This window comes from Anomalospiza imberbis, chromosome 27 (assembly GCF_031753505.1).
Source record: "Anomalospiza imberbis isolate Cuckoo-Finch-1a 21T00152 chromosome 27, ASM3175350v1, whole genome shotgun sequence".
NCBI classification, from domain to species: domain Eukaryota; kingdom Metazoa; phylum Chordata; class Aves; order Passeriformes; family Viduidae; genus Anomalospiza; species Anomalospiza imberbis.
In genome coordinates, this window is record NC_089707.1 from 5,439,787 (window position 1) to 5,460,880 (window position 21,094).

A 21,094-nucleotide genomic window follows, 5' to 3' on the forward strand; every position below is an offset into this window, starting at 1 on the left:
GGGAATCTGGGGGGGGACCGGGTGAGAACGGGGGGGACCGGGAGAGAACGGGAACCTGGGCGAACTGGGAGAGAACGGAGGGAACTAGAAGAGAATGGGGGGAGCGGGACAGAACGGGAACCCCGGGGTGGAGCGGGACCCTCGGTGTGGAACCGGGCCAGAACGGGAGCCTCGGTGTGGAATTGGGACCCTGGGATGGAACCGGGAGAGAACGGCAACCCCGGGGGGGAACTGGGACCTGCTGGGAGCCCGGCTGTGGGCCCGGGACCCTGGGATGGAACCGGGAGAGAACGGGAACCCCGGGGAGGGACTGGGACCTGCTGGGAGCCCGGCTGTGGATCCAGGACATCCCGGAGCCCCAGCGTGGAACTGGGACGTGCTGGGAGCCCCAGTTTGGAACTGGGACGTGCTGGGACCCTCAGAGCGGAACCGGAACGTTCTGGGAGCCCCAGTTTGGAACTGGGACGTGCTGGGACCCTCAGAGCGGAACCGGAACGTTCTGGGAGCCCCAGTTTGGAACTGGGACGTGCTGGGAGCCCTGGGAGCCACGGGCAGGACGATCCCGGCATGGAAGAGGTGAGCAGGCACCGCCCGGGGCTGACCCCACCCGGGGCTGACCCCACCCGGCCCCGGGGCTCCTCGTGCCGCGCTCCGCTGTGGAACTCCCGCTCCGGACACCGGGCCGGGGCTGGTGGCCCAGCGGGCGGGGCTGGTGGCCACAGCTCATCCCTGTGCCAGGAAAGCCCGGTAGGTGCCACCCGCTCTGCCCCCGGTGCTGAACGGGGCGCGGCCGCCGCCACGGCCACCCCGGCCCGGCCCCCGCGCGAGGAGGAGGAGGAAGAGGAGGAGGAGGAGGAGGATGACGAGGACGTGGCCGGCGACACCGAGGACATCCCGCTGCTGGCAGGGGCGGCCCCGCGACAGCAGCGCCCCGCCAGGTACCGGCACCGCCCCCGGGACAGCGGGGACACCGGGACCGAGGGGACACCGGGACAGCGGGGACACCGGGAGCGAGGGGACACCGGGAGCGAGGGGACACCGGGACAGCGGGGACACCGGGAGCGAGGGGACACGGGGACCCAGGGGACACCGGGACCCAGGGGACACCGGGACAGCGGGGACACCGCGACCCAGGGGACACCGGGACCGAGGGGACACCGGGACCCAGGGGACACCGGGGCCGAGGGGACACCGGGACCTCACGGTGCCCTTCACCGCCCCGCAGCGAGGATGAGGACGGCTGGGAGGCCACCGCCACTGTCCCCAGTGTCGCCGCCGCCAGCCCAGCGCCGCGCCGCCGCGGTGGCAGCGGCCCGGACGGTGAGCGCCGCACGCCGTGCCACCGCGTGTGCCACCGCGGCGCTGTCCCTGCCCTGACCGCGGCCGTGTCGCTGTCGCTGTCCCCAGCGCGCAGCCCGGACCTCTTCGAGCGCCTGCAGCACGCCGTGAGCTCCCTGGAGCGCGCCGTGTTCTCCCGCCACCGGCAGCCGCCGGCGTGGCCACCGCCCGCCCCGGCCTGGCACCGAGCGGTCCAGGTGAGCCCCGCCACGCCCGCGGTGCCCAGGGCGGCACGGCGGGCACGGACTGACCAGCCCGGCACGGCCAGAGCCTGGAGGAGCTGAGCCGGACACCGGGCTGGGCGCGCCGCTGGTGCCCGGAGGGGGCGGCGGGGCCGGGGCTCCCGGCGGAGGTGGCGGCGGCGGCGGCGAGGAACGCGAGCCTGCGGGCAACCCTGGGCCAACGCGACGAGGAGCTGGGCCAGGCCACGGCCGCGCTGCGGGCGCTGCGGGGCGAGCGGGAGCGCCTGCAGGGCAAGGTGGGTGCCACCGTCGGGGCGTCACCGGGTGCCACCGTCGGGGCGTCACCAGAGCGGCCCCGGTGCTGAGCCCCGTGTCCGGTTCAGGTGCGGGACCTGCGGGAGGCTCTGGCCAGGCTGGAGGAGCCGGGGGCCTCTGGCAGTGACACCCACGGAACCGGTGACACCCCGGGGACTGGTGACACCCACGGAACCGGTGACACTCCCGGGGTCGGTGACACCCACGGAACCGGTGACACTCCCGGGACCGGCGACACCCCCGCGGTCGGTGACACCCCCGGGCCCAGCAGCCCCCCGGGGCACGGGGTGAGTGCGGGGCCGGGGCACGGGTGGGTCCTGCCCTGGCACGGGGGTCTGGGGTCCCCTCCGCAGGATGTCACCCGGGGTGGTGACGGCGCTCGGCCCCCGGTGCCGCCCCCCGGGATCACCCCCAGGGCCGCTCCCCTCCATGTCGCACCCTCCCGGTCCAGCCCCACGCCCCGCTGTCCCCCCAGCCCTCGGCGGGCCCCGGCCGGGAGCAGGAGGAGCGGCTGCAGCACCTGCAGGGGTGAGTCCCCCCAAACCCCCGAGTCCCCCAACCCCCCCCGGGGACACTGAGGCACGGCTCCGGTGACCGCGGGCCCGCAGGGTGCTGGCGCGGCTGCAGGAGGCGAACCGGGAGCTGGCGGCGGCGCTGGGCGAGTGCAAGGGCGAGGCGGAGCGGCTGAGCATGGAGCTGGGGCGGACAGAGTCCCGCTGCAGCGGGCTGCGGCTGGCGCTGCGCTGCAGGTGCCACAGGGACGGGGACAGAGATGGGGATGGGGACAGTCCCCAGGGACCCTCGGGATGGGACAGGGATGGGGACAGTCCCCTGAGACCCTCGGGATGGGGACAGTCCCCAGAGACCCTCGGGATGGGACAGGGATGGGGACAGTCCCCTGAGACCCTCGGGATGGGGACAGTCCCCAGAGACCCTCGGGATGGGACAGGGATGGGGACAGTCTTGCTGAACCCCTTAGGATCAGAACAGGAATCAGGACCTGAATGGGGACAGGGACGGGACGGGACGGGACGGGACGGGATGGGTGGGGTGGGGTGGGATGGGATGAGATGGATGGGATGGGACAGGACGGGACGGGACGGGATGGGACGGGATGGGATGGGACGGGATGGATGGGATTGATGGGATGGGGACAGGGATCAGGATCGGGATGGGGACAGGGATGAGGACAGGGCTGGGGACAGAGATGGGGACAGTCCCCCTGAGCCTCTCGTCCCCCAGTGAGCGCTGCGGGGAGGCCTACGCTGCCCTCCTGGACCTGGTGCGAGCAAAGGTGGCACCGGAGGGTGGCACCCGTGGGGGTGAGTGACAGCGGGGAGCACGGGGCGCTGGAGGGGCTGGGGGGTCATGAGGGGGGATACTGGGGGGATACTGGGGTCACGGGGGGGATACTGGGGGGATACTGGGGGGATACTGGGGGATACCGAGGAGCAAGCAGGGAGGATGCTGAAGGGAAGCGTGAGGCACACATGGGGATACTGGGAGGTACTGGGAGGATTTCGGGGGGATGCAGGGAGCTTGTGGGGCACCCCAAAGCCCCCCACACCCCCTTGTGGGTGGCCCTGGGCAGCGGCACTGCCCGCACCGTGCCCAGGAACCGCAGCGGAACCGAGCCCGGACCACGAATCGGGACCCGCCCCCGCCACACCGGAACCGGGACCCGGCCCCACCACACCGGAACCGAGCCCGGGCCACGCACCGGGACCCGGCCCCGCCACACCGGAGCCCGCGGGGCCAGCGGAACCGGACAGCCGGGAGGACCCCGCGGACAGCCCCGGGGCTCACAGGTACCGGGGGGCGCGGGGGTCCCGGCGCTGAGCCCCCCCCGTGTCCCCCGCGCCCACCGCCGCCGTGCCCGCCCCGCAGCTGGCGGGGGATGGAGGAGGGAGCGCTGCGGGAACTCATCCGGCGGCTCCGCGCCGAGCAGGCGGCGGTGGAGGGGTCCCTGCTGGACGCCCCCGAGCCCTCGGAGCCCCCCCGGGAGCGGGACCCCCGAGGCCGGGCGGAGCGGGCGCTGCGGGAAGCGCGGGCGCTGCTGCCCGGCTGGAGGCGGCCGGAGAAGGAGGAGCTGCTGCAGGAGCTGGCCGTGCTCAAGGTGGGCTTCGGATCCCCCCTGGATCCCTCCCTGGATCCTTCCTGGATCTCTCCCTGGATCATTCCCTGGATCCTTCCCGGATCATTCCCTGGATCCCTCCATCAATCTCTTCATGGATCCCTCCCTGGATCCTCCCCTGGATCCCTCCATCAATCCCTCCCTGGATCCTTCTCTGGGACCTTCTCTGGATTTCTCCATGGATCCCTCTCTGGGTCCCTCCCTTGACCCTTCCCTGGATCCCTCCCCGGTCCCTGCCCGGCTCCCCTGCCCGTGCCTCAGTTTCCCCCGCGGTGCCCAGGAGGCGCTGGCGGAGCTGCGGACGCGGCTGCAGCTGGCCCAGAAGGAGAAGCGGGCCCTGGAACTGCTCCTGGCCGCGCACGGACCCCGCGAGGCCGCGCTGCGCCTCCTGCTGCAGCACCGGGAACGGGAACGGGACCGGGATGGACAGGATGGACCCTCCGGCAGCTCCGGCAGCAGCTCCGGCAGCTCCGAGGTAGAGATGGGTGCCGTGGGGCCGTTCCCGGGGTTTGGGGGATCCCGAGGGACGGGAGACAGCCCGGGAATCTCTGCAGGACGCGCGGATGGGCCGGGGGGCGGCGATGGCTCCACAGAACCCCCCGGACCCCGAGAGAACCCGGGAGGAGCTGCTCCGGATCCGGGCCAGGTGAGGGATGGGAACCGTGTGGGGCTGGGAATTGTGTGGGATTGGGAACTGTGTGGGGCTGGGAACTATGTGGGATTGGGAATTCTGTGGGATTGGGAATTGTGTGGGATTGGGAATTGTGTGGGATTGGGAACTGTGTGGGGCTGGGAATTCTGTGGGATTGGGAACTGTGTGGGGCTGGGAATTCTGTGGGATTGGGAACTGTGTGGGGCTGGGAATTGTGTGGGATCGGGAACTGTGTGGGGCTGGGAATTGTGTGGGATTGGGAACTGTGTGGGGCTGGGAACTATGTGGGATTGGGAATTCTGTGGGATTGGGAATTGTGTGGGGTTGGGAATTGTGTGGGGCTGGGAATTCTGTGGGATTGGGAACTGTGTGGGGCTGGGAACTGTGTGGGGCTGGGAATTCTGTGGGATTGGGAATTCTGTGGGGCCGGGAATGGCGCTGGGGCGGGCTGGGGGGTGGCGCTGGTGACACGCGTGTCCCCAGGACGGAGCGGCTGCGCGGCCGTGCCCAGGAGCTGGCGCTGGCCCTGGAGCAGGGCAGCGCTGCCAGCCGTGCCCAGCAGGCGCACGGCGCCGCCGCCACCATGGAGCTCCTCCAGGCGCACAGGTGGGCGCGGGGCCTCGGGCCGGTGTCCCCCGGGTCCACTGGGTGTCCTGGGTGTCCTGGGTGTCCTGAGTCCCCCGGGTCCCCCGGGTGTCCTGGGTCCCCCAGGTCTCCCGGGTCCCCTGGGTGTCCTGGGTGTCCGGGGCCCTCTCGGGTCCCTCAGTCCCCTGATTCCTTTTGGTTCCCCTCATTCCCTCGGCTCCCCCAACTCCCTGACTCCCTAAATCCCAAAATCCCCAGCTCCCCTGGATCCCCCAGCTCCTCCGACTCCTCAAATCCCAAAACCCCCGGCTCCCCCGAATTCCCTGCATCCCCCGACTCCCCGACTCCCTAAATCCCAAAACCCCCGGCTCCCCTGGATCCCTCGGCTCCCCTGACTCCCTAAATCCCCAAATCCCAAAAATCTCCAGCTCCTCTAGATCCCCCGACTCCCTGACTCCCAAAATCCCCAAATCCCCGGTTCCCCCGAATCCCGCGGCTCCCCCTGGCTCCCTAAATCCCCAAATCCCCCAAATCCCCGGACGGCCCGGATCCCGCACAGCCCCTGAGCGCCCGGTGGCCCGGGGCTGGCGCTGCCCGCAGCTCGCTGGCCCTGGCGTACCGCGGGGCGCGGCGCAGGCAGGCGGAGCAGCTGCGGCGGCTGCAGGCGCGGGCGGCGGCGCTGCGGGGCCAGCACGGCCGCAGGGAGCGAGCCCTGGCCCGGACACTGCGGGACCTCGAGCGCGGCGGCGAGACCTGCATCTAGGGAGCCCCGGAAAGCCACGGGGAAAGGCGGAAATCCACGGGGAAATGTGGAAATCCACGGGGAAACCCGGAAATCCGTGGGGAAACCCTAAAGTCCTTGGGGAAAGTCGAAAATCTGCGGGGAAACAGCACAAATCCACGGGGAAAGCCGGAAATCCACGGGGAAATCTCAAAATCCATGCAGAAACCACAGAAATCCATGAGGAAATCCGAATATCCGTGGGGAAATCTGAAAATCCTCGGGGAAACCCGAATATCCTTGGGGAAACCCGGAAATCCACGGGGAAATCTGAAAATCCATGGGGGAACCCGGAAATCCATTAGGAATCCCCAAAGTCCCTGGAGAACCCCCAAAGATCCCCGGAGAACTCCAAAAACCCCTGGACACTTCTCAAAACCCCCGAAACCGGGGGGGTTCCCGCTGGACCCCCCAATAATAAACTCGTGGCTCAGCCCCACGGCATTTGGGGTTTTGGGGGCAGCGGGGGGCCCGGCTCAGTTTGTCCCAGGAGAAATTGCAAAAACCCCTGGACACCCCAAAAATCCCTGGAGAACCCAAAAAAAAACCCTGGAGAACCCTCCCAAATCCCTGGAGAACCCCCAAAATCCCTGGAGAATCCCCAAAAGCCCCTGGAGAACCCCCCAAAATCCCTGGAGAACCCCCCAAAAATCCCTGGACACACCCCAAAACCCCTGGAGAACCCCCCAAAATCCCTGGACACCACCAAAAGTCCCTGGAGAACCCCCCAAATCCCTGGACAACCCCCAAAATCCCTGGAGAATCCCCAAAAGTCCCTGGACACACCCTAAAACCCCTGGAGAACCCCCCAAAATCCCTGGAGAGCCCCCCAGAATCCCTGGACACACCCCAAAACCCCTGGAGATCCCCCCAAAATCCCTGGAGAGCCCCCCAAAATCCCTGAGCAGCCCCACGCAAACCCTGGAGACCCCAAAACTCCTGGAGAGCCCCACAGAGAGCCCCGGCCCGGTCTGTCCCCGGGGGCTGGGGACAAAGGCCGGGTCCCCCGCGGTGGCCCCGGTCAAAGGTGACGGCGGTGGCACATCCATATTCAGGAGGGGACGGGAGCGGTGACCCCGCGCCTGCGGGACCGGGATGGGCTCAGCCGGGCGGCAATGACGGATTTGGGATAACGGCGCTGGGGAAACTGAGGCACGGGTGTGGAAAGGGATGGGGTCCATGGGGTGGGATCCATGGGATGGGGTCCATGGGGTGGGATTTATGGGATGGGATCCATGGGATCCATGGGGTGGGATCCATGGGGTGGGATCCAGGGGATGGGATCCATAGGGTGGGATTTATGGGATGGGACGGGGTTTATGGGATGCGGGCTGGATTTTCCCTGGAGGGATCCCGCAGCAGAGCTTTAGGATCCAGGGATCAGCATCTGGAATTGGGGTGGTGGAGAGGGCTGGGAGAGGGATTTTGGGATGGGGGATTTTGGGATGGGGGATTTGGGATGGGGGATTTGGGATGGGGGATTTGGCATGCGGGATTTGGCATGCAGGATTTGGGATGGGGGACTTGAGATGCGGGATTTGGGATGCAGGATTTGGGATGGGGGACTTGGGATGCAGGATTTGGGATGGAGGATTTGGGATGAAGGATTTGGGATGGAGGATTTGGGATGGGGGATTTGGGATGGGGGATTTGGGATGCGGGATTTGGGATGCAGGGATTTGGGATGCAGGGATTTGGGATGGGGGATAATTCAGGATCCAGGGATTTGGGGACACTTCAGGGCTTCAGGGAAAATTCAGGAGCCACCTCCACCCCACGCACTCCGAATCGGGGTCGCCTCAAAGTTCGGAGCCCTCCCGGGCCACCGAGTGCCACCGGGGCGGTGCCACCGGGGCCACTGGTGCCGCTGGACCCGTCCCCGCTGCCCGGTGTCCGTGCCCCGTGTCCGTGTCCATGTCTGGTGCCCGGTGCCCAGTGTCCATGCCCGCTGTCCGTGTCCATGTCTGGTGCCTGCTGTCTGTGCCTGCTGTCCATGTCTGTGCCCGGTGTCCGTGTCCATGTCCGGTGTCCGTGTCCGTTCCCGGTGTCCATGCCCGGTGTCCGTGTCCATGCCCATGCCCGCTGTCCGTGTCCATGCCCGCTGTCCGTGTCCATGCCCGCTGTCCATGTCTGTGCCCAGTGTCCGTATCCATGTCCGGTGTCCGTGTCCGTTCCCGGTGTCCATGCCCAGTGTCCATGTCCATGCCCGGTGTCCGTGTCCATGCCCGCTGTCCGTGTCCATGCCCGGTGTCCGTGTCCATGCCCGCTGTCCATGTCTGTGCCCAGTGTCCGTATCCATGTCCGGCGTCCGTGTCTGTGTCCGTGCCCGGCGTCCGTGTCCATGTCCGGTGTCCGGTGTCTGTCCGGGGCTCCGGGCTGCCCCCGGGGTCAGAGGTCAGGGCTGGGCCCCGGGGCCCTTTTGAGATTCAAATCCGCTTTGTGCGGGGTCAGGCCCCGCGTGAAAGGCGGGGGCAGCCGGGGCCGCCCCGGCCCGGGGGACAGAGGGGACAGAGGGGACAGCAGGGGACAGCAGGGGACAGGGCAGGTGGCACCTGGCGCTGGCGCCTCCCCCTGCCACGTCCCGCTGAGCCCGGGGCCACCGCGTGTCCCCGGTTCGTGCCTCAGTTTCCCCGCTGGAAAGGCGGAGGGATCAGGTCAGCCCCAGGAATTGGGGCTCTCCTTGGGGCGACACTGGGGACGTGGCAGGGAACAATGTGGTGACACCGAGTCTTGAACCCCCAGAGTGGCTGAAAATCAGGGATTTGACCCCAAAATCCCCCAATTTCACCCATGGGGCATCAGGGGGGATGGACGGACAGAGGGACGGGGTGGTCCCAGTCCAATCCCAGTCCAATCCTGATCCAATCCCGAGCTAATCCTGAACTAATCCCAATACATTCCCAGTGCAATCCTGATCCAATCCCAGTCCAATCCCAGTCCAATCCCAGTCCAATCCAGATCCAATCCCAGTCCAGTCTTGATCTGATCCTGATCCAATCCCGATCCAACCCCAGTCCGATCCCAAATCCATGGTGGCTATCACCCAGGTGATTTCACCCACTGAAAAAAAATCTGGGGTGATTTTTGGGATCTTTTCCTGGCCCCCTAAGGCCAGGTTTGTCCATTAGGAAGATCCAGGATGATTTTTTGGATCTTTTCCCGCTTTTCCACCACCTCCAGCACATTCCCAACCTCATCCCCATCCCCAGAAACCCCAAACCACCCAAAAGCCTCCGGAGATGCGTCCGATACCAAAAAGGAGCCCGGAAAAGCCTCAGAGCCTTCCCGGGGCCTTTTGTAGGGCGGGAGCGGAGGAGGAGGAGCGGGAATGGGAATTCGGGAATTTGAGAATTCGGGAATTTGGGAACTGGAATTCCTCCAGAGATCAAACGCCTGCCCCAAGCGGACACCGAGGACATCCAAGCAAACCCGGATCCGATTTCCCCCTTTGTTCCTGGATTGTTATTTTGGGGTTTTGCTGGGGTTTGCGTTGGTTTTTTTTTTCCCCAGGGAATCCGGGGCCATAAATCCCAGCCCGGCATGGGGGAAGGGTGGGGGTGGCCCCGCTGGGCCCGGGTTGGGATCCCCCAAATCCGGCTCCGTTCCCAGCTGGATTCTCCAGGGGTTATCCCATGATTTGGGGAATTGGGATCGGTCACTTTCAGTGAGCAGAGCACCCTAAATCCAGGGAACTGGGGCACCCTCACCCTTGGGGACATGGTGGGGACATGTGGATTGGGATCCCCCAAAACCCAGCCCCGTTCCCAGCTGGATGTTCCAGGGGTTATCCCATGGTTTGGGGGGCTTTAGGATCAGATCCCTAAATCCAGGGAATTTGGGGTTTCATTTCATTTATGGCCACCTCTGCTGCGCCCTAATTCCAGGCTCAGCTTGGCTTTCCCCTTCATCCCGACCCAGAACACGGATCAGGAATTCCAAGGCCAATCCCAGCCTGGCACCTTGGGGACACCGCGGGGTGTTTGGGGTCACCCTGGGGACTTTGCCCCCGTCGCCGGGGCAGGGCGGGGTGCCGGGGGTCAGGCACCTTTTCCCGCTGGGATTGTCCCGATGATCCCATGGTTAATGATTCCCAGGAATCCCAGCACCCACCTGGCCCCGACGGGTCCGACTGGATCGACCGCATTGCAGCCGCGATTTATGGGGCCGCAGGGGCCTTTTGGGGCTGCAGGGACTTCATGGGGCCGCGGGACTTTTTGGGGTCACAAGGACTTTTTGGGATCTCAGGACTTTATGGGGCCATGGGACTTTTTGGGGTCACAGGGACTTTTTGGGGTCATGGGGACTTTATGGGGCCGCAAGACATTTGGGGGTCACAGGGACTTTTTGGGCCCGCAAGACATTTGGGGGTCACAGGGACTTTTTGGGCCCACAGGACTTTTTGGGGTCACAGGGACTTTTTGGGGCCACGGAACTTTTTGGGGCCACGGGACTTTTTGGGGCCACGGGACTTTTTGGGGTCATGGGGACTTTTTGGGATCTCAGGACTTTATGGGGCCATGGGACTTTTTGGGGTCACAGGGACTTTTTGGGGTCATGGGGACTTTTTGGGGTCACAGGGACTTTTTGGGGTCTCAGGACTTTTTAGGGCTGCAGGAATATTTGGGGTCGTGGGACATTGCGGGGCCACAGGACTTTACGGGGCCATGGGGGTTTATGGGGCTGTGGGACTTTATGGGGCCACAGGATTTTCTCCCGGTACAATGTGGGGCTCCCAGTACAATGCCAGTCTCCCAGTTTGATGCTGGGATCCCGGGTAGATCCTGGAATCCCAGTCCCTGTGCCAGTGCCAGGCTCCCAGTTTGACCCAGAATCCCAGTGATCCCAGTTTGATCCCAGATTCCCAGTTCCGCGCTGGGATCCCAGTGCCATGTGGGGCTCCTGTCCCAGTGCCAGGTTCCTGGTACAGTGTGGAGCTCCCAGTTTGATCCTGGAATCCCGGAGCCATGCCAGGCCCTCGCTTGGGTCCCGAGATCCCAGTTTGATCTTGGGATCCCGGTCTGATCCCAGTTCCCCAGTCCCATCCCAGTTTCCCAATCTGATCCCGGTTTCCCAGTTTGATCCCGGTTTCCCAGCCCCATCCCAGTTTCCCAGTTTCCCAGCCCCATCCCAGTTTCCCAGCCCCATCCCAGTTTCCCAGTTTGATCCCGGTTTCCCAGTTTGATCCCAGTTTCCCAGTTTGATCCCAGTTTCCCAGTTTGACCCCGGTTTCCCAGTTTGATCCCAGTTTCCCAGCCCCATCCCGGTTTCCCAGCGCTCCCGGTGCCAGCCTCCCGCTGTCCCCGCAGCTCCCGGTGCCGGCCGAGCCCCGGGGGTGCCCGAACCGCCGCGGGGGCCCGGGAGGGGCCCCGGCCGCCGCCTCCGGTGCCCGAACCACGCTCTCCATCCCCGCTCCCCCGCTCCCCCCGGCCCCGCTCCCCCCGGTGGCCGTTCCCGACCCGCGGGGCGCGGGGGGCGGGGGACGGCCCCGGTGCGGCGGCGGCGGCGGCGGCGGCGGCGGCGGGGCCGGGACCGGGGCAGGACCCGGGAGCGGAAGGGGAGGAGGCCGGGGAGGAGCATCCAGGGCGGCCACCGCGGCAGCGGCTGAACTTTGCTCTTTCACGGGAGGCGGGGAGAGCCCCGGGGCTCGGCGGAGCCGGTCCCGCCGCACCCGCAGCCGCACCGGCACCGGGCTGCGAGCGGCGGCGGGGCCCGGAGAGCGGCGAGGGCGAACCGGGGCAGCGCCGCCTCCTTCCTCCTCCTCCTCCTCCTCTCCTCCTCCTCCTTCCAGCCGGTGCCGCGGAGCGCAGGAGCCACCGGGGGCGGGAGCGGCCCCGCATGCGGCCGGTGCCCGCGGGGGGATGCGCCGCGCCCCGGCCCCGCCGCCGCCGCCGCCGCAAACTTTCCGCGGGGCCGTGAACCGGCAGGAGGAGGAGGAGGAGGAGAGCGACAAATCCCTGAGGGGGCGACCCCAAAAAAAAACCTAAAAAAGAAAAACTACCCCAAAAAGCGGCGCTTTTCCCGGCCAGCGGTTCCTCGGTAAAACTTACCGAACTCGGCGCGGGGAAGCAGCGGGAGGGGAAGAACCGGGAGGAGAACCGGGAGGAGAAGAACCGGGAGGGGAAGAACCGGGAGGGGAAGAACCGGGAGCAGAACCAGCACCGGCAGCAGAAGAACCGGGAGCAAAAGCAGCATCGGGCGGAGAAGAACCGGGAGCAGAAGCAGCACCGGGAGAAGCACCGGGAGGAGCAGCAGCACCGGCAGGCTCCGCTCGATGCGGCGCTGAGCCCCCGCGGCCCCGCGGAGCCATGGCCATGGTGGCCGGCGCTTGGGGCGAGCCGAACGGTGGCGGAGCTGGTGGCACCGGAGGCGGCGGCGGCGGCGGCGGCGGCGGCGGAGCGGAGGAGGCGGCGTCCCCCGGCGGCGGCGGCAGCGACGCGGAGCACGGCGAGGAGGAGCGGCCCGGGGCCGGCGCGGACTGCGTGGTGTGCGGGGACAAATCCAGCGGGAAGCACTACGGCGTGTTCACCTGCGAGGGCTGCAAGAGCTTCTTCAAGCGCAGCATCCGCAGGAACCTCAGCTACACCTGCAGGTGACAGCGGCGACACCGCGGGGACACGGCGGGGACACGGCGGGGGGAGCGGGGGAACACCGGGAGGGGAGCGGGGGAACACCGGGGGGATCCCGGCTGGGGATGAGTTGGGGTCTCGGTGTGGTGGTGCTGGGGGTGTCCCAGTACAAACCGGTGGCTCCCAGTACAGCACGAGGGGCTCCCAGTACAAACCGGTGGCTCCCAGTACAGCACGAGGGGCTCCCAGTACAGCACGAGGGGCTCCCAGTACAAACCGGTGGCTCCCAGTACAGCACGAGGCCCCCCCAGTGCAAATGAGGGCTCTCCCAGTACAAACCAGTGCGGCACGAGGGTCACCCGGGACAGACAAGTGGCTCCCAGTGCAAATTAGGGGTGCCCAGTGCAGCTCGAAACCGTGCCCCCAGTCCAGCCCAGTGGCTCCCCCCAGTCCATCCCAGTTTCCCCCAGTCCATCCCAGTTTCCCCGGTCCATCCCAGTTTCCCCGGTCCATCCCAGTCTCCCCGGTCCATCCCAGTCTCCCCCAGTCCATCCCAGTTTCCCCAGTCCATCCCAGTTTCCCCGGTCCATCCCAGTCTCCCCCAGTCCATCCCAGTCTCCCCCAGTCCATCCCAGTTTCCCCAGTCCATCCCAGTTTCTCCCGGTCCATCCCAGTCTCCCCGGTCCATCCCAGTCTCCCCCAGTCCATCCCAGTTTCCGCCCCCCGGCCGCCCCCATTCCCGGTATTCCAGGTCCATCCCCCGGCCGCATTCCCGGTCCATTCCCGATGTTCCCGCGTTCATTCCCGGTCCATCCCCAGGGATCCATCCCGGTCCCTCCCGGTGTTCCCGGCGCTCCCGGCATTCCCGCGGTGCCCGTGACTCACCCCGGGCACGGCCGGGATCCAGCGGGAGACGCGGGAATGCCGGGAGCGCCGGGATCCAGCGGGAGCGGGGGGATACCGGGAGCGGGGATCCGCTGGAATACCAGGAGCAGCGATCCACCGGGATACCGGGATCCACTGGGATATCGGGATCAGGGATCCGGGGGAACACCGGGATCCGGGAGATCGGGAGCAGGGAGGTGCTAGGATTCGGCGAGTGGGGATCCCCTGGAATTCCGGGATACCGGGAGCAGGGATCCCCAGGAATTCCAGGGTACCGGGAGCAGGGATCCCCTGGAATTCCGGGATACCGGGAGCAGGGATCCCCAGGAATTCCAGGGTACCGGGAGCAGGGATCCCCTGGAATTCCGGGATACCGGGAGCAGGGATCCCCAGGAATTCCAGGGTACCGGGAACAGGGATGCCCTGGAATTCTGGGATACCGGGAGCAGGGATGCCCTGGAATTCCGGGATACCGGGAGCAGGGATCCCCTGGAATTCCGGGATACCGGGAGCAGGGATCCCCTGGAATTCCGGGATACCGGGAGCAGGGATCCCCTGGAACACTGGGATGCAGGATCCCTGAGGAATCAGGGATGGGATCCTCAGGAAGTTCGGAGCTGCTGGAACCTCCAGAATTCCCAGAGTTTGGAACGAGGGAGTCCCTAGTGCCAGGCTGCTCCCGGAGGACAGAATTCCCAAATTTCTGAGGGTCCCCATTCCCTCATCCCGGCTCAGGGAGGGCTCTGGAATCTCTGGGAGAAGGGAAAAGGATCGGGAATCATCCGGGAGCCCCGGGATCCAATCCCGGCTCCAATCCCGGCTGGAATCGGCTCCCGATCCTGATATTATCCCGGATTTTTCCCGATGGGCAAAATCACCTGGATGATCCCACCACAGCCTTGGAATTTCGGGAAAAGCTCCCCACAAATCATCCCAGATTTCTCCCAGTCCCAGCAGGAATTCCCTCAATCCCTCCCCAGCTCCAGGGGCGGCACAGGCCGGAATTCCCAGCTGGAAAAGCTTCCCAGAAAATCATCCCGGATTTTTCCCAGTGGATAAAATCACCGGGATAATTCCCACCGTGGCTTTGGAATTTCGGGAAAAGCTCCCAAAATTCCTCCCGGGGTTTTTGCCCAAGGGCCGAACCCTCCCCCACCGTGGGGAAAGCCTTCCCCAAAAATCCCCTCCGGAGTTTTCCAATGGGAAAGGCGGCAGCGAGCTGGGAAGTTTGGGAAGCTCCGAAAGGCCCGGGCTGTGCTAATGACTTAATTAGGGCGGGTAATTAGCGGGAGCGACAATTAAAGGCACTTTGAATATGCAAATGAGCTCGGGGCCGCTTTGGATTCCCGGAACAAAAGCGGGATCCTGGAGCTTTGTTCCTCTGGAAAAGCCAAAAATTCCCAAGTCACTTCCTGGCTTTTGAAATTAAAAAAAAAAAAAAAAAAAAAAAAAAAAAAGGAAAAACCCTCTGGTATATCCCAAAATTCCGACAATTCCCAAATCACTTCCAGGTTTTTTAGATTAAAAAAAAAAAAAAAAAAAAGGAAAAAAAAACTTCAGGAACATCCCAAATCCCAGTGCTGCCAGCCCTTCCCTATCCCAGGGACTTTGCTCCGGTTTTTCCGGGAATTTGGAATTCCCAGAATCCCATCTTTATCCCCCAAGGATCCAGAGGGGAAACTGAGGCAGGGCCGGGAGCCACATCCACAGGGAGGTGATTTGGGATTTGGGAATATGGAAAAGGGTGATCCCAAAAAGATTCCCAAACTTCCCAGCTCGCTGCCGCCTTTCCCATTGGAAAACTCCGGAGGGGATTTTTGGGGAAGGCTTTCCCCACGGTGGGGGAGGGTTCGGCCCTTGGGAAAACCCCGGGAGGAATTCTGGGAGCTTTTCCCGAAATTCCAAAGCCACGGTGGGAATTATCCCGGTGATTTTATCCACTGGGAAAAATCCGGGATGGTTTTCTGGGAAGCTTTTCCAGCTGGGAATTCCGGCCTGTGCCGCCCCTGGAGCTGGGGAGGGATTGAGGGAATTCCTGCTGGGACTGGGAGAAATCTGGGATGATTTGTGGGGAGCTTTTCCCGAAATTCCAAGGCTGTGGTGGGATCATCCAGGTGATTTTGCCCATCGGGAAAAATCCGGCATATTTCTGGGAGCTTTTCCCAAAATTCCAAAGGCACGGTGGGAATTATCCGGGTGGTTTTATCCACTGGGAAAAAAATCCGGCATAATTTTGGGATCTCTTCCCGACGCTCCCAGACCTTGGGGGCTCCCCCAGGTGTTTTCATCCACTGGGAAAAAAAAAAAATCTGGGATAATTCCCGGTCTCTTCCCAGTGCTCCGTTTTCCGGGAACGCGGGGCTGGATGAAGACGTCAGGGCCGCTCCTGATCCCTGCTTTTCATCGGGATCACGTTCCCGGCCGCGCCGGGGCTGTTCGGGATGAATTAATTCCGCGGGAGCCCCGGCGGAGCCGTGTTGGGATTCCGGAAAGATCCGTGTCGGGATTGCGGCGGCTGCCGCAGCTCATCCCAAATCCCCGAGTCCCGCTGGGAAGGGATCTCCCGCTGCGGGATCGCCCTGGGAATGGCATCGGGGGGGTTGGATGGGGAAATTCCATGTGGGAATGGGAGCCAGGACCCCTTTTGCAGGGATTTTGGGAATTGGAGGAATTTTGGGAATTTTGGGATGAATCCATGGGCCAGGACTGCTTTTGCGGGGAGTTTGGGAATTTTGGGAATTCTCTCCCTTTATCCCAGAATCCCGCAGGATTTGGGGTCAGCGCTGCCTGAGGGATTTCAGGCCCAGCCCCCCAGGAAATTGCTGGAATTCCTTGGAAATCCAGGAGCCGCTTCCATGGGATCACCAGGAACAAAATCCCAAAAGCTTTCTAGAAAAAAGCCATCAGCAAGGACCATTCCCAGAAAATCCCATAAAGCCGGGCCATGGGCTCTGGGATTCCCAGGATGGATGGGGGGCAGAGGGGGGGGTTTGAAATTCCCAGGAATTCCAGCTGATCCCGACGATTCCCGCAGATCCAACCGGGACTGCCAGATCGACCAGCACCACCGGAACCAGTGCCAGTACTGCCGCCTCAAGAAGTGCTTCCGAGTGGGGATGAGGAAGGAAGGTACGGAAAAAATTCCCGAAGAACCCCGAGGAATCCCGGGAATGCCAGGCCTGGGGGAAAAAACCCCGTTTCCCCCCTTTCTTTGGGGGATTTTTCGGGGTTTTCCCTCGTTTTCTGAGCCCGCCTGGAGCTGGGATTGGGGCTGCGGGATGGGGTGGATTCCTGGATCTGTGGAAATCCCAAATTCTGCTCCCCGTTCCACCCCCGTCACCCCCGGGATGCAAATCCCAAATGCTTCCCGGGATGTGGCATCCAGGAGGAGGCGTTTATCCCAGAAATCCTGGGTTTAGCCCAAAAATCTTGGGTTTATCCCAGAAAATCCCAGGTTTATCCCAAAAATCCTGGGTTTATCCTTAAAAATCCCAGGTTTGTCCCCAGATTCCCAGGTTTATCCCTAAAAATCCCGGGTGTATCTCAAAAATCCAAGATGATTTTTAGGATCTTTTCCCGGTGCTCCAGGGCCACGATTGGGATCATCCAGGTGGGTTCAGCAATGGGAAAAATCCGGGATGGTTTTGGGAGGTTTTCCTGCTGTCCCAAATCCCATTTTCTCCATGGAAAGCCCTGCATGGGACACCGCGATCCATGTGGGGTCGGGATGGAAATCCATTGGGATTCTGTGGGATGGGGGTGAAAATCCAGCAGGGGCCTTTGGTATTGGGATGAAGATCCAGTAGGATCCGTGTAGGATCAGGATGAAGATCCAGTGGGATTTCTTGGGATCGGGATAAAGATCCAGTAAGATTTTTTGGGATCGGGATGAAGACCCAGTGGGATTTTTTTGCAATGGGGATGAAAAGCCAGTGGGATTTTTTGGGATGGCAATGAAAACCCAGTAAGATTTTTTTGGGATTACGATGAAGATCCAGTGGGATTTTTTGGGATTGGGATGAAAATCTGGTGGGAATTTTTGGGATTGGGATGAAAACCCAGTAAGATTTTTTGGGATCAGGATGAAAACCCAGTGGGATTTTTTGGGATTGGGATGAAAACCAAGTAAGATTTTTTTGGGATCGCGATGAAGATCCGGTGGGATTTTTTGGGATGGGGATGAAAATCCGGTTGGATTTTTTGGGATTGGGATGAAAAGCCAGTGGGATTGTTTGGGATCGCGATGAAGACCCAGTGGGATTTTTTGGGATCGGGATGAAAACCCAGTGGGATTTTTTGGGATTAGGATGAAAACCCAGTGGGATTTTTTGGGATTGGGATGAAAACCAAGTAAGATTTTTTTGGGATCACGATGAAGATCCGGTGGGATTTTTTGGGATGGGGATGAAAATCCGGTTGGATTTTTTGGGATTGGGATAAAAACCCAGTGGGATTGTTTGGGATTGCGATGAAGACCCAGTGGGATTTTTTGGGATGGGGATGAAAACCCAGTGGGATTTTTTGGGATTAGGATGAAAATCCTGGGCGATTTTTTGGGGTGGCTATGAAAAACCCAGTAAGATTTTTTTTTTTGGGATGGCGATGAAGACCCGGTGGGATTTCTTGGGATGGCGGTGAACACCCTGCCCCTCCTCCCCTCCCCAGCCGTGCAGCGGGGCCGCATCCCGCCGAGCCACTCCGGCAGCAGCCCCAACCCCCTGCCGGGCGCCGGCGACTTCTTCAACGGGCAGCCGGTGTCGGAGCTGATCTCGCAGCTGCTGCGCGCCGAGCCCTACCCGGCGGCGCGCTACGGCGCGCAGTACGCGCAGCAGCCGGGCAGCGTCATGGGCATCGACAACATCTGCGAGCTGGCCGCCCGCCTGCTCTTCAGCACCGTGGAGTGGGCGCGCAACATCCCCTTCTTCCCGGAGCTGCCCGTGTCCGACCAGGTGGCCCTGCTGCGGCTGAGCTGGAGCGAGCTCTTCGTGCTGAACGCGGCGCAGTCGGCGCTGCCGCTGCACATGGCGCCGCTGCTGGCGGCCGCCGGCTTCCACGCCTCGCCCATGTCGGCCGAGAGGGTGGTGGCCTTCATGGACCAGATCCGCGTCTTCCAGGAGCAGGTGGAGAAGCTCAACCGGCTGCAGGTGGACTCGGCCGAGTACAGCTGCCTCAAGGCCATCGCGCTCTTCACGCCCGGTGCGGGGACGGGGACGGGGACGGGCTGGGAGGGGATTTCCCCGGAGGGGTTTTGGGGTTGGGGATGGGTATGGAGGGGTTTTTCTGGGTTTTTGGGGTTGGGGATGGGTATGGAGGGGTTTTTCTGGGTTTTTGGGGTTGGGGATGGGTATGGAGGGGTTTTTCCAGGTTTTTCCAAGGGTTTTTGGGGTTGGGGATGGGGACAGAGAGGTTTTTCCATGGGTTTTTGGGGTTGGGGATGGATACGGAGGGGTTTTTCTGAGTTTTTGGGTTTGGGGATGGGTATGGAGGGGTTTTTCCAGGTTTTTCCAAGGGTTTTTGGGGTTGGGGATGGGGACGGAGAGGTTTTTCCATGGGTTTTTGGGGTTGGGGATGGATACGGAGGGGTTTTTCTGAGTTTTTGGGTTTGGGGATGTGTATGGAGGGTTTTTTCCAGGTTTTTCCAAGGGTTTTTGGGGTTTGGGATGGGGACGGAGAGGTTTTTCCATGGGTTTTTGGGGTTCGGGATGGATATGGAGGGGTTTTTCTGAGTTTTTGGGTTTGGGGATGGGTATGGAGGGGTTTTTCCGGGTTTTTCCAAGGGATTTTGGGTTTGGGGATGGGTACGAAGTAGTTTTTCTATGGGTTTCTGGGGTTGGGAGTGGGTATGAAGAGGTTTTTCCAAGGGTTTTTGGCGTTGAGGATGGATACGGAGGGGTTTTTCCGGGTTTTCCCAGGGGTTTTTGGGGTTGGGGATGGGTAGGGAGAGGTTTTCCTTGAAGGATTTTGGAGTTGGGGTTGGGGATGGGCACAGAGAGGTTTTTCTGGGTTTTTCTGAGGGTTTGAGGGTTCTGGGAATGAGCTGGGAGAGGCTGTTCCATGTTTTCCCAGGGGTTGGTGGTTGGGTCCACCTGGAGTTGGGAATGAGTAGGGAAAGGTTTTTGTAGGTTTTCCTGACGGTTTGGGGGCTTGGTATTCTGGGATTTTGAGAGGTTCCCAGTGGATTTTTGAGACATTCCCAATGGATTTTGGGATATTCTCTATAAATTTTGGGATGTTCCCAATGGATTTCAGGAATATTCCCTACAAATTTCGGGACATTCCCAATGGATTTTGAGAAACTCCCAATGGATTTGGGGACACTGGATTTTGGGATATTCCCTTGGGGATATTCCCAGTGGATCCTGCGACATCCCCTACAAATCCCACGACATCCATCCCCTACAAACCCCGCGCCATCCATCCCCCACAAATCCCACGACATCCATCCCCCACAAATCCCACGACATCCATCCCCCACAAATCCCACGACATCCATCCCCTACAAATCCCATGACATCCATCCCCCACAAATCCCACGACATCCATCCCCCACAAATCCCATGACATCCATCCCCCACAAAACCCACGACATCCATCCCCCACAAATCCCACGACATCCATCCCCCACAAATCCCACGACATCCATCCCCTACAAACCCCGCACCATCCATCCCCTCCAACCGCGGCCCCGTGTCCTTGCAGACGCCTGCGGGCTGTCGGACCCGGCGCACGTGGAGACGCTGCAGGAGAAGGCGCAGGTGGCGCTGACCGAGTACGAGCGCGCGCAGTTCCCGGCGCAGCCGCAGCGCTTCGGGCGGCTCCTGCTGCGGCTGCCCGCGCTGCGCGCCGTGCCCGCCGCCCTCATCTCGCAGCTCTTCTTCATGCGCCTGGTGGGCAAGACCCCCATCGAGACCCTGATCCGCGACATGCTGCTGTCCGGCAGCACCTTCAACTGGCCCTACGGCGCCGGGCAGTAGGGACGGACGGACGGACGGCACGGGCCGGAGAACGGGATTGGCCGGACAACGGGATGGGCCGGAAAATGGAACGGGACGGACAATGGGGCGGGCTGGATGGACAGCAGGATGGGCCGGACAGCGGGATGGGCTGGACAGCGGGACAGGCCGGACAATGGGATGGGCCAGACAGCGGGATGGGCCGGACAATGGGACAGGCTGGACAACCGGACAGGCCAGACAACGGGATGGGCCAGACAACGGGATGGGCCAGACAATGGGATGGGCCGGACAACGGGATGGGCCAGACAACCGGACAGGCCGGACAATGGGATGGGCCGGACAACGGGCCGGACACTCCCCAAGAACGGGATTGGGATTCTCCTCAAGGCCAGCGGCTCCCGGTCCCGCCCGAATGGGGCCACGCCCTCGCGGGTGGTGCCTGGAGGGTTGTGGGGTTGGCGCCAAAGGTTTTGGGGTCCTGGCGTTGTCACCGGAACTTGTGGAGTCCCGGCATTGTCCTCAAAAGTTTTGGGGTCTTGAGGTTGTCCCCAAAAGAGGTCCCAGTGTTGTCCCAAAAGGTTCTGGGGTCCTGGCATTGTCACCAAAGGTTTTGGGGTCCTGGCGTTGTCCCCAGAAGAGGTCCCAATGTTGTCCCCAGATTGTCCCCAAAAGTTTTGGGGTCCTGACGTTGTCCCCAAAG

General features: G+C 62.8%; 2 protein-coding genes across 2 annotated transcripts; both read left to right on the forward strand.

Moving 5' to 3' along the window:
• The first annotated feature begins 368 nt into the window (after positions 1-368).
• On the forward strand, positions 369-5,971 carry USHBP1 (USH1 protein network component harmonin binding protein 1). The gene is made up of 14 exons (XM_068173735.1): positions 369-576; positions 739-938; positions 1,226-1,535; positions 1,607-1,816; positions 1,904-2,122; positions 2,287-2,363; positions 2,444-2,584; positions 3,078-3,157; positions 3,427-3,632; positions 3,727-3,951; positions 4,250-4,444; positions 4,494-4,615; positions 5,105-5,227; positions 5,807-5,971. Exons 1-14 carry the CDS (start codon positions 568-570, stop codon positions 5,967-5,969), a joined length of 2,280 nt encoding a protein of 759 aa, XP_068029836.1. The 5' UTR covers positions 369-567; the 3' UTR covers positions 5,970-5,971.
• Positions 5,972-12,134: 6,163 nt separating this feature from the next.
• On the forward strand, positions 12,135-20,459 carry NR2F6 (nuclear receptor subfamily 2 group F member 6). Its single transcript, XM_068173941.1, has 4 exons — positions 12,135-12,576; positions 16,473-16,567; positions 18,104-18,634; positions 20,138-20,459. Exons 1-4 carry the CDS (start codon positions 12,293-12,295, stop codon positions 20,410-20,412), a joined length of 1,185 nt encoding a protein of 394 aa, XP_068030042.1. The 5' UTR covers positions 12,135-12,292; the 3' UTR covers positions 20,413-20,459.
• The last annotated feature ends 635 nt before the right edge of the window (positions 20,460-21,094 follow it).

Coding starts and splice junctions, on each gene's coding strand:
- USHBP1 (XM_068173735.1), top strand. Junction 2,123..2,286: donor GCAGCCCCCCGGGGCACGGG/GTGAGTGCGGGG, acceptor CTCCCGGTCCAG/CCCCACGCCCCGCTGTCCCC. Junction 5,228..5,806: donor GAGCTCCTCCAGGCGCACAG/GTGGGCGCGGGG, acceptor CGCTGCCCGCAG/CTCGCTGGCCCTGGCGTACC.
- NR2F6 (XM_068173941.1), top strand. CDS start 12,293: ATGGCCATGGTGGCCGGCGCTTGGGGCGAGCCGAACGGTGGCGGAGCT. Junction 16,568..18,103: donor AGTGGGGATGAGGAAGGAAG/GTACGGAAAAAA, acceptor TCCCCTCCCCAG/CCGTGCAGCGGGGCCGCATC. Junction 18,635..20,137: donor CATCGCGCTCTTCACGCCCG/GTGCGGGGACGG, acceptor GTGTCCTTGCAG/ACGCCTGCGGGCTGTCGGAC.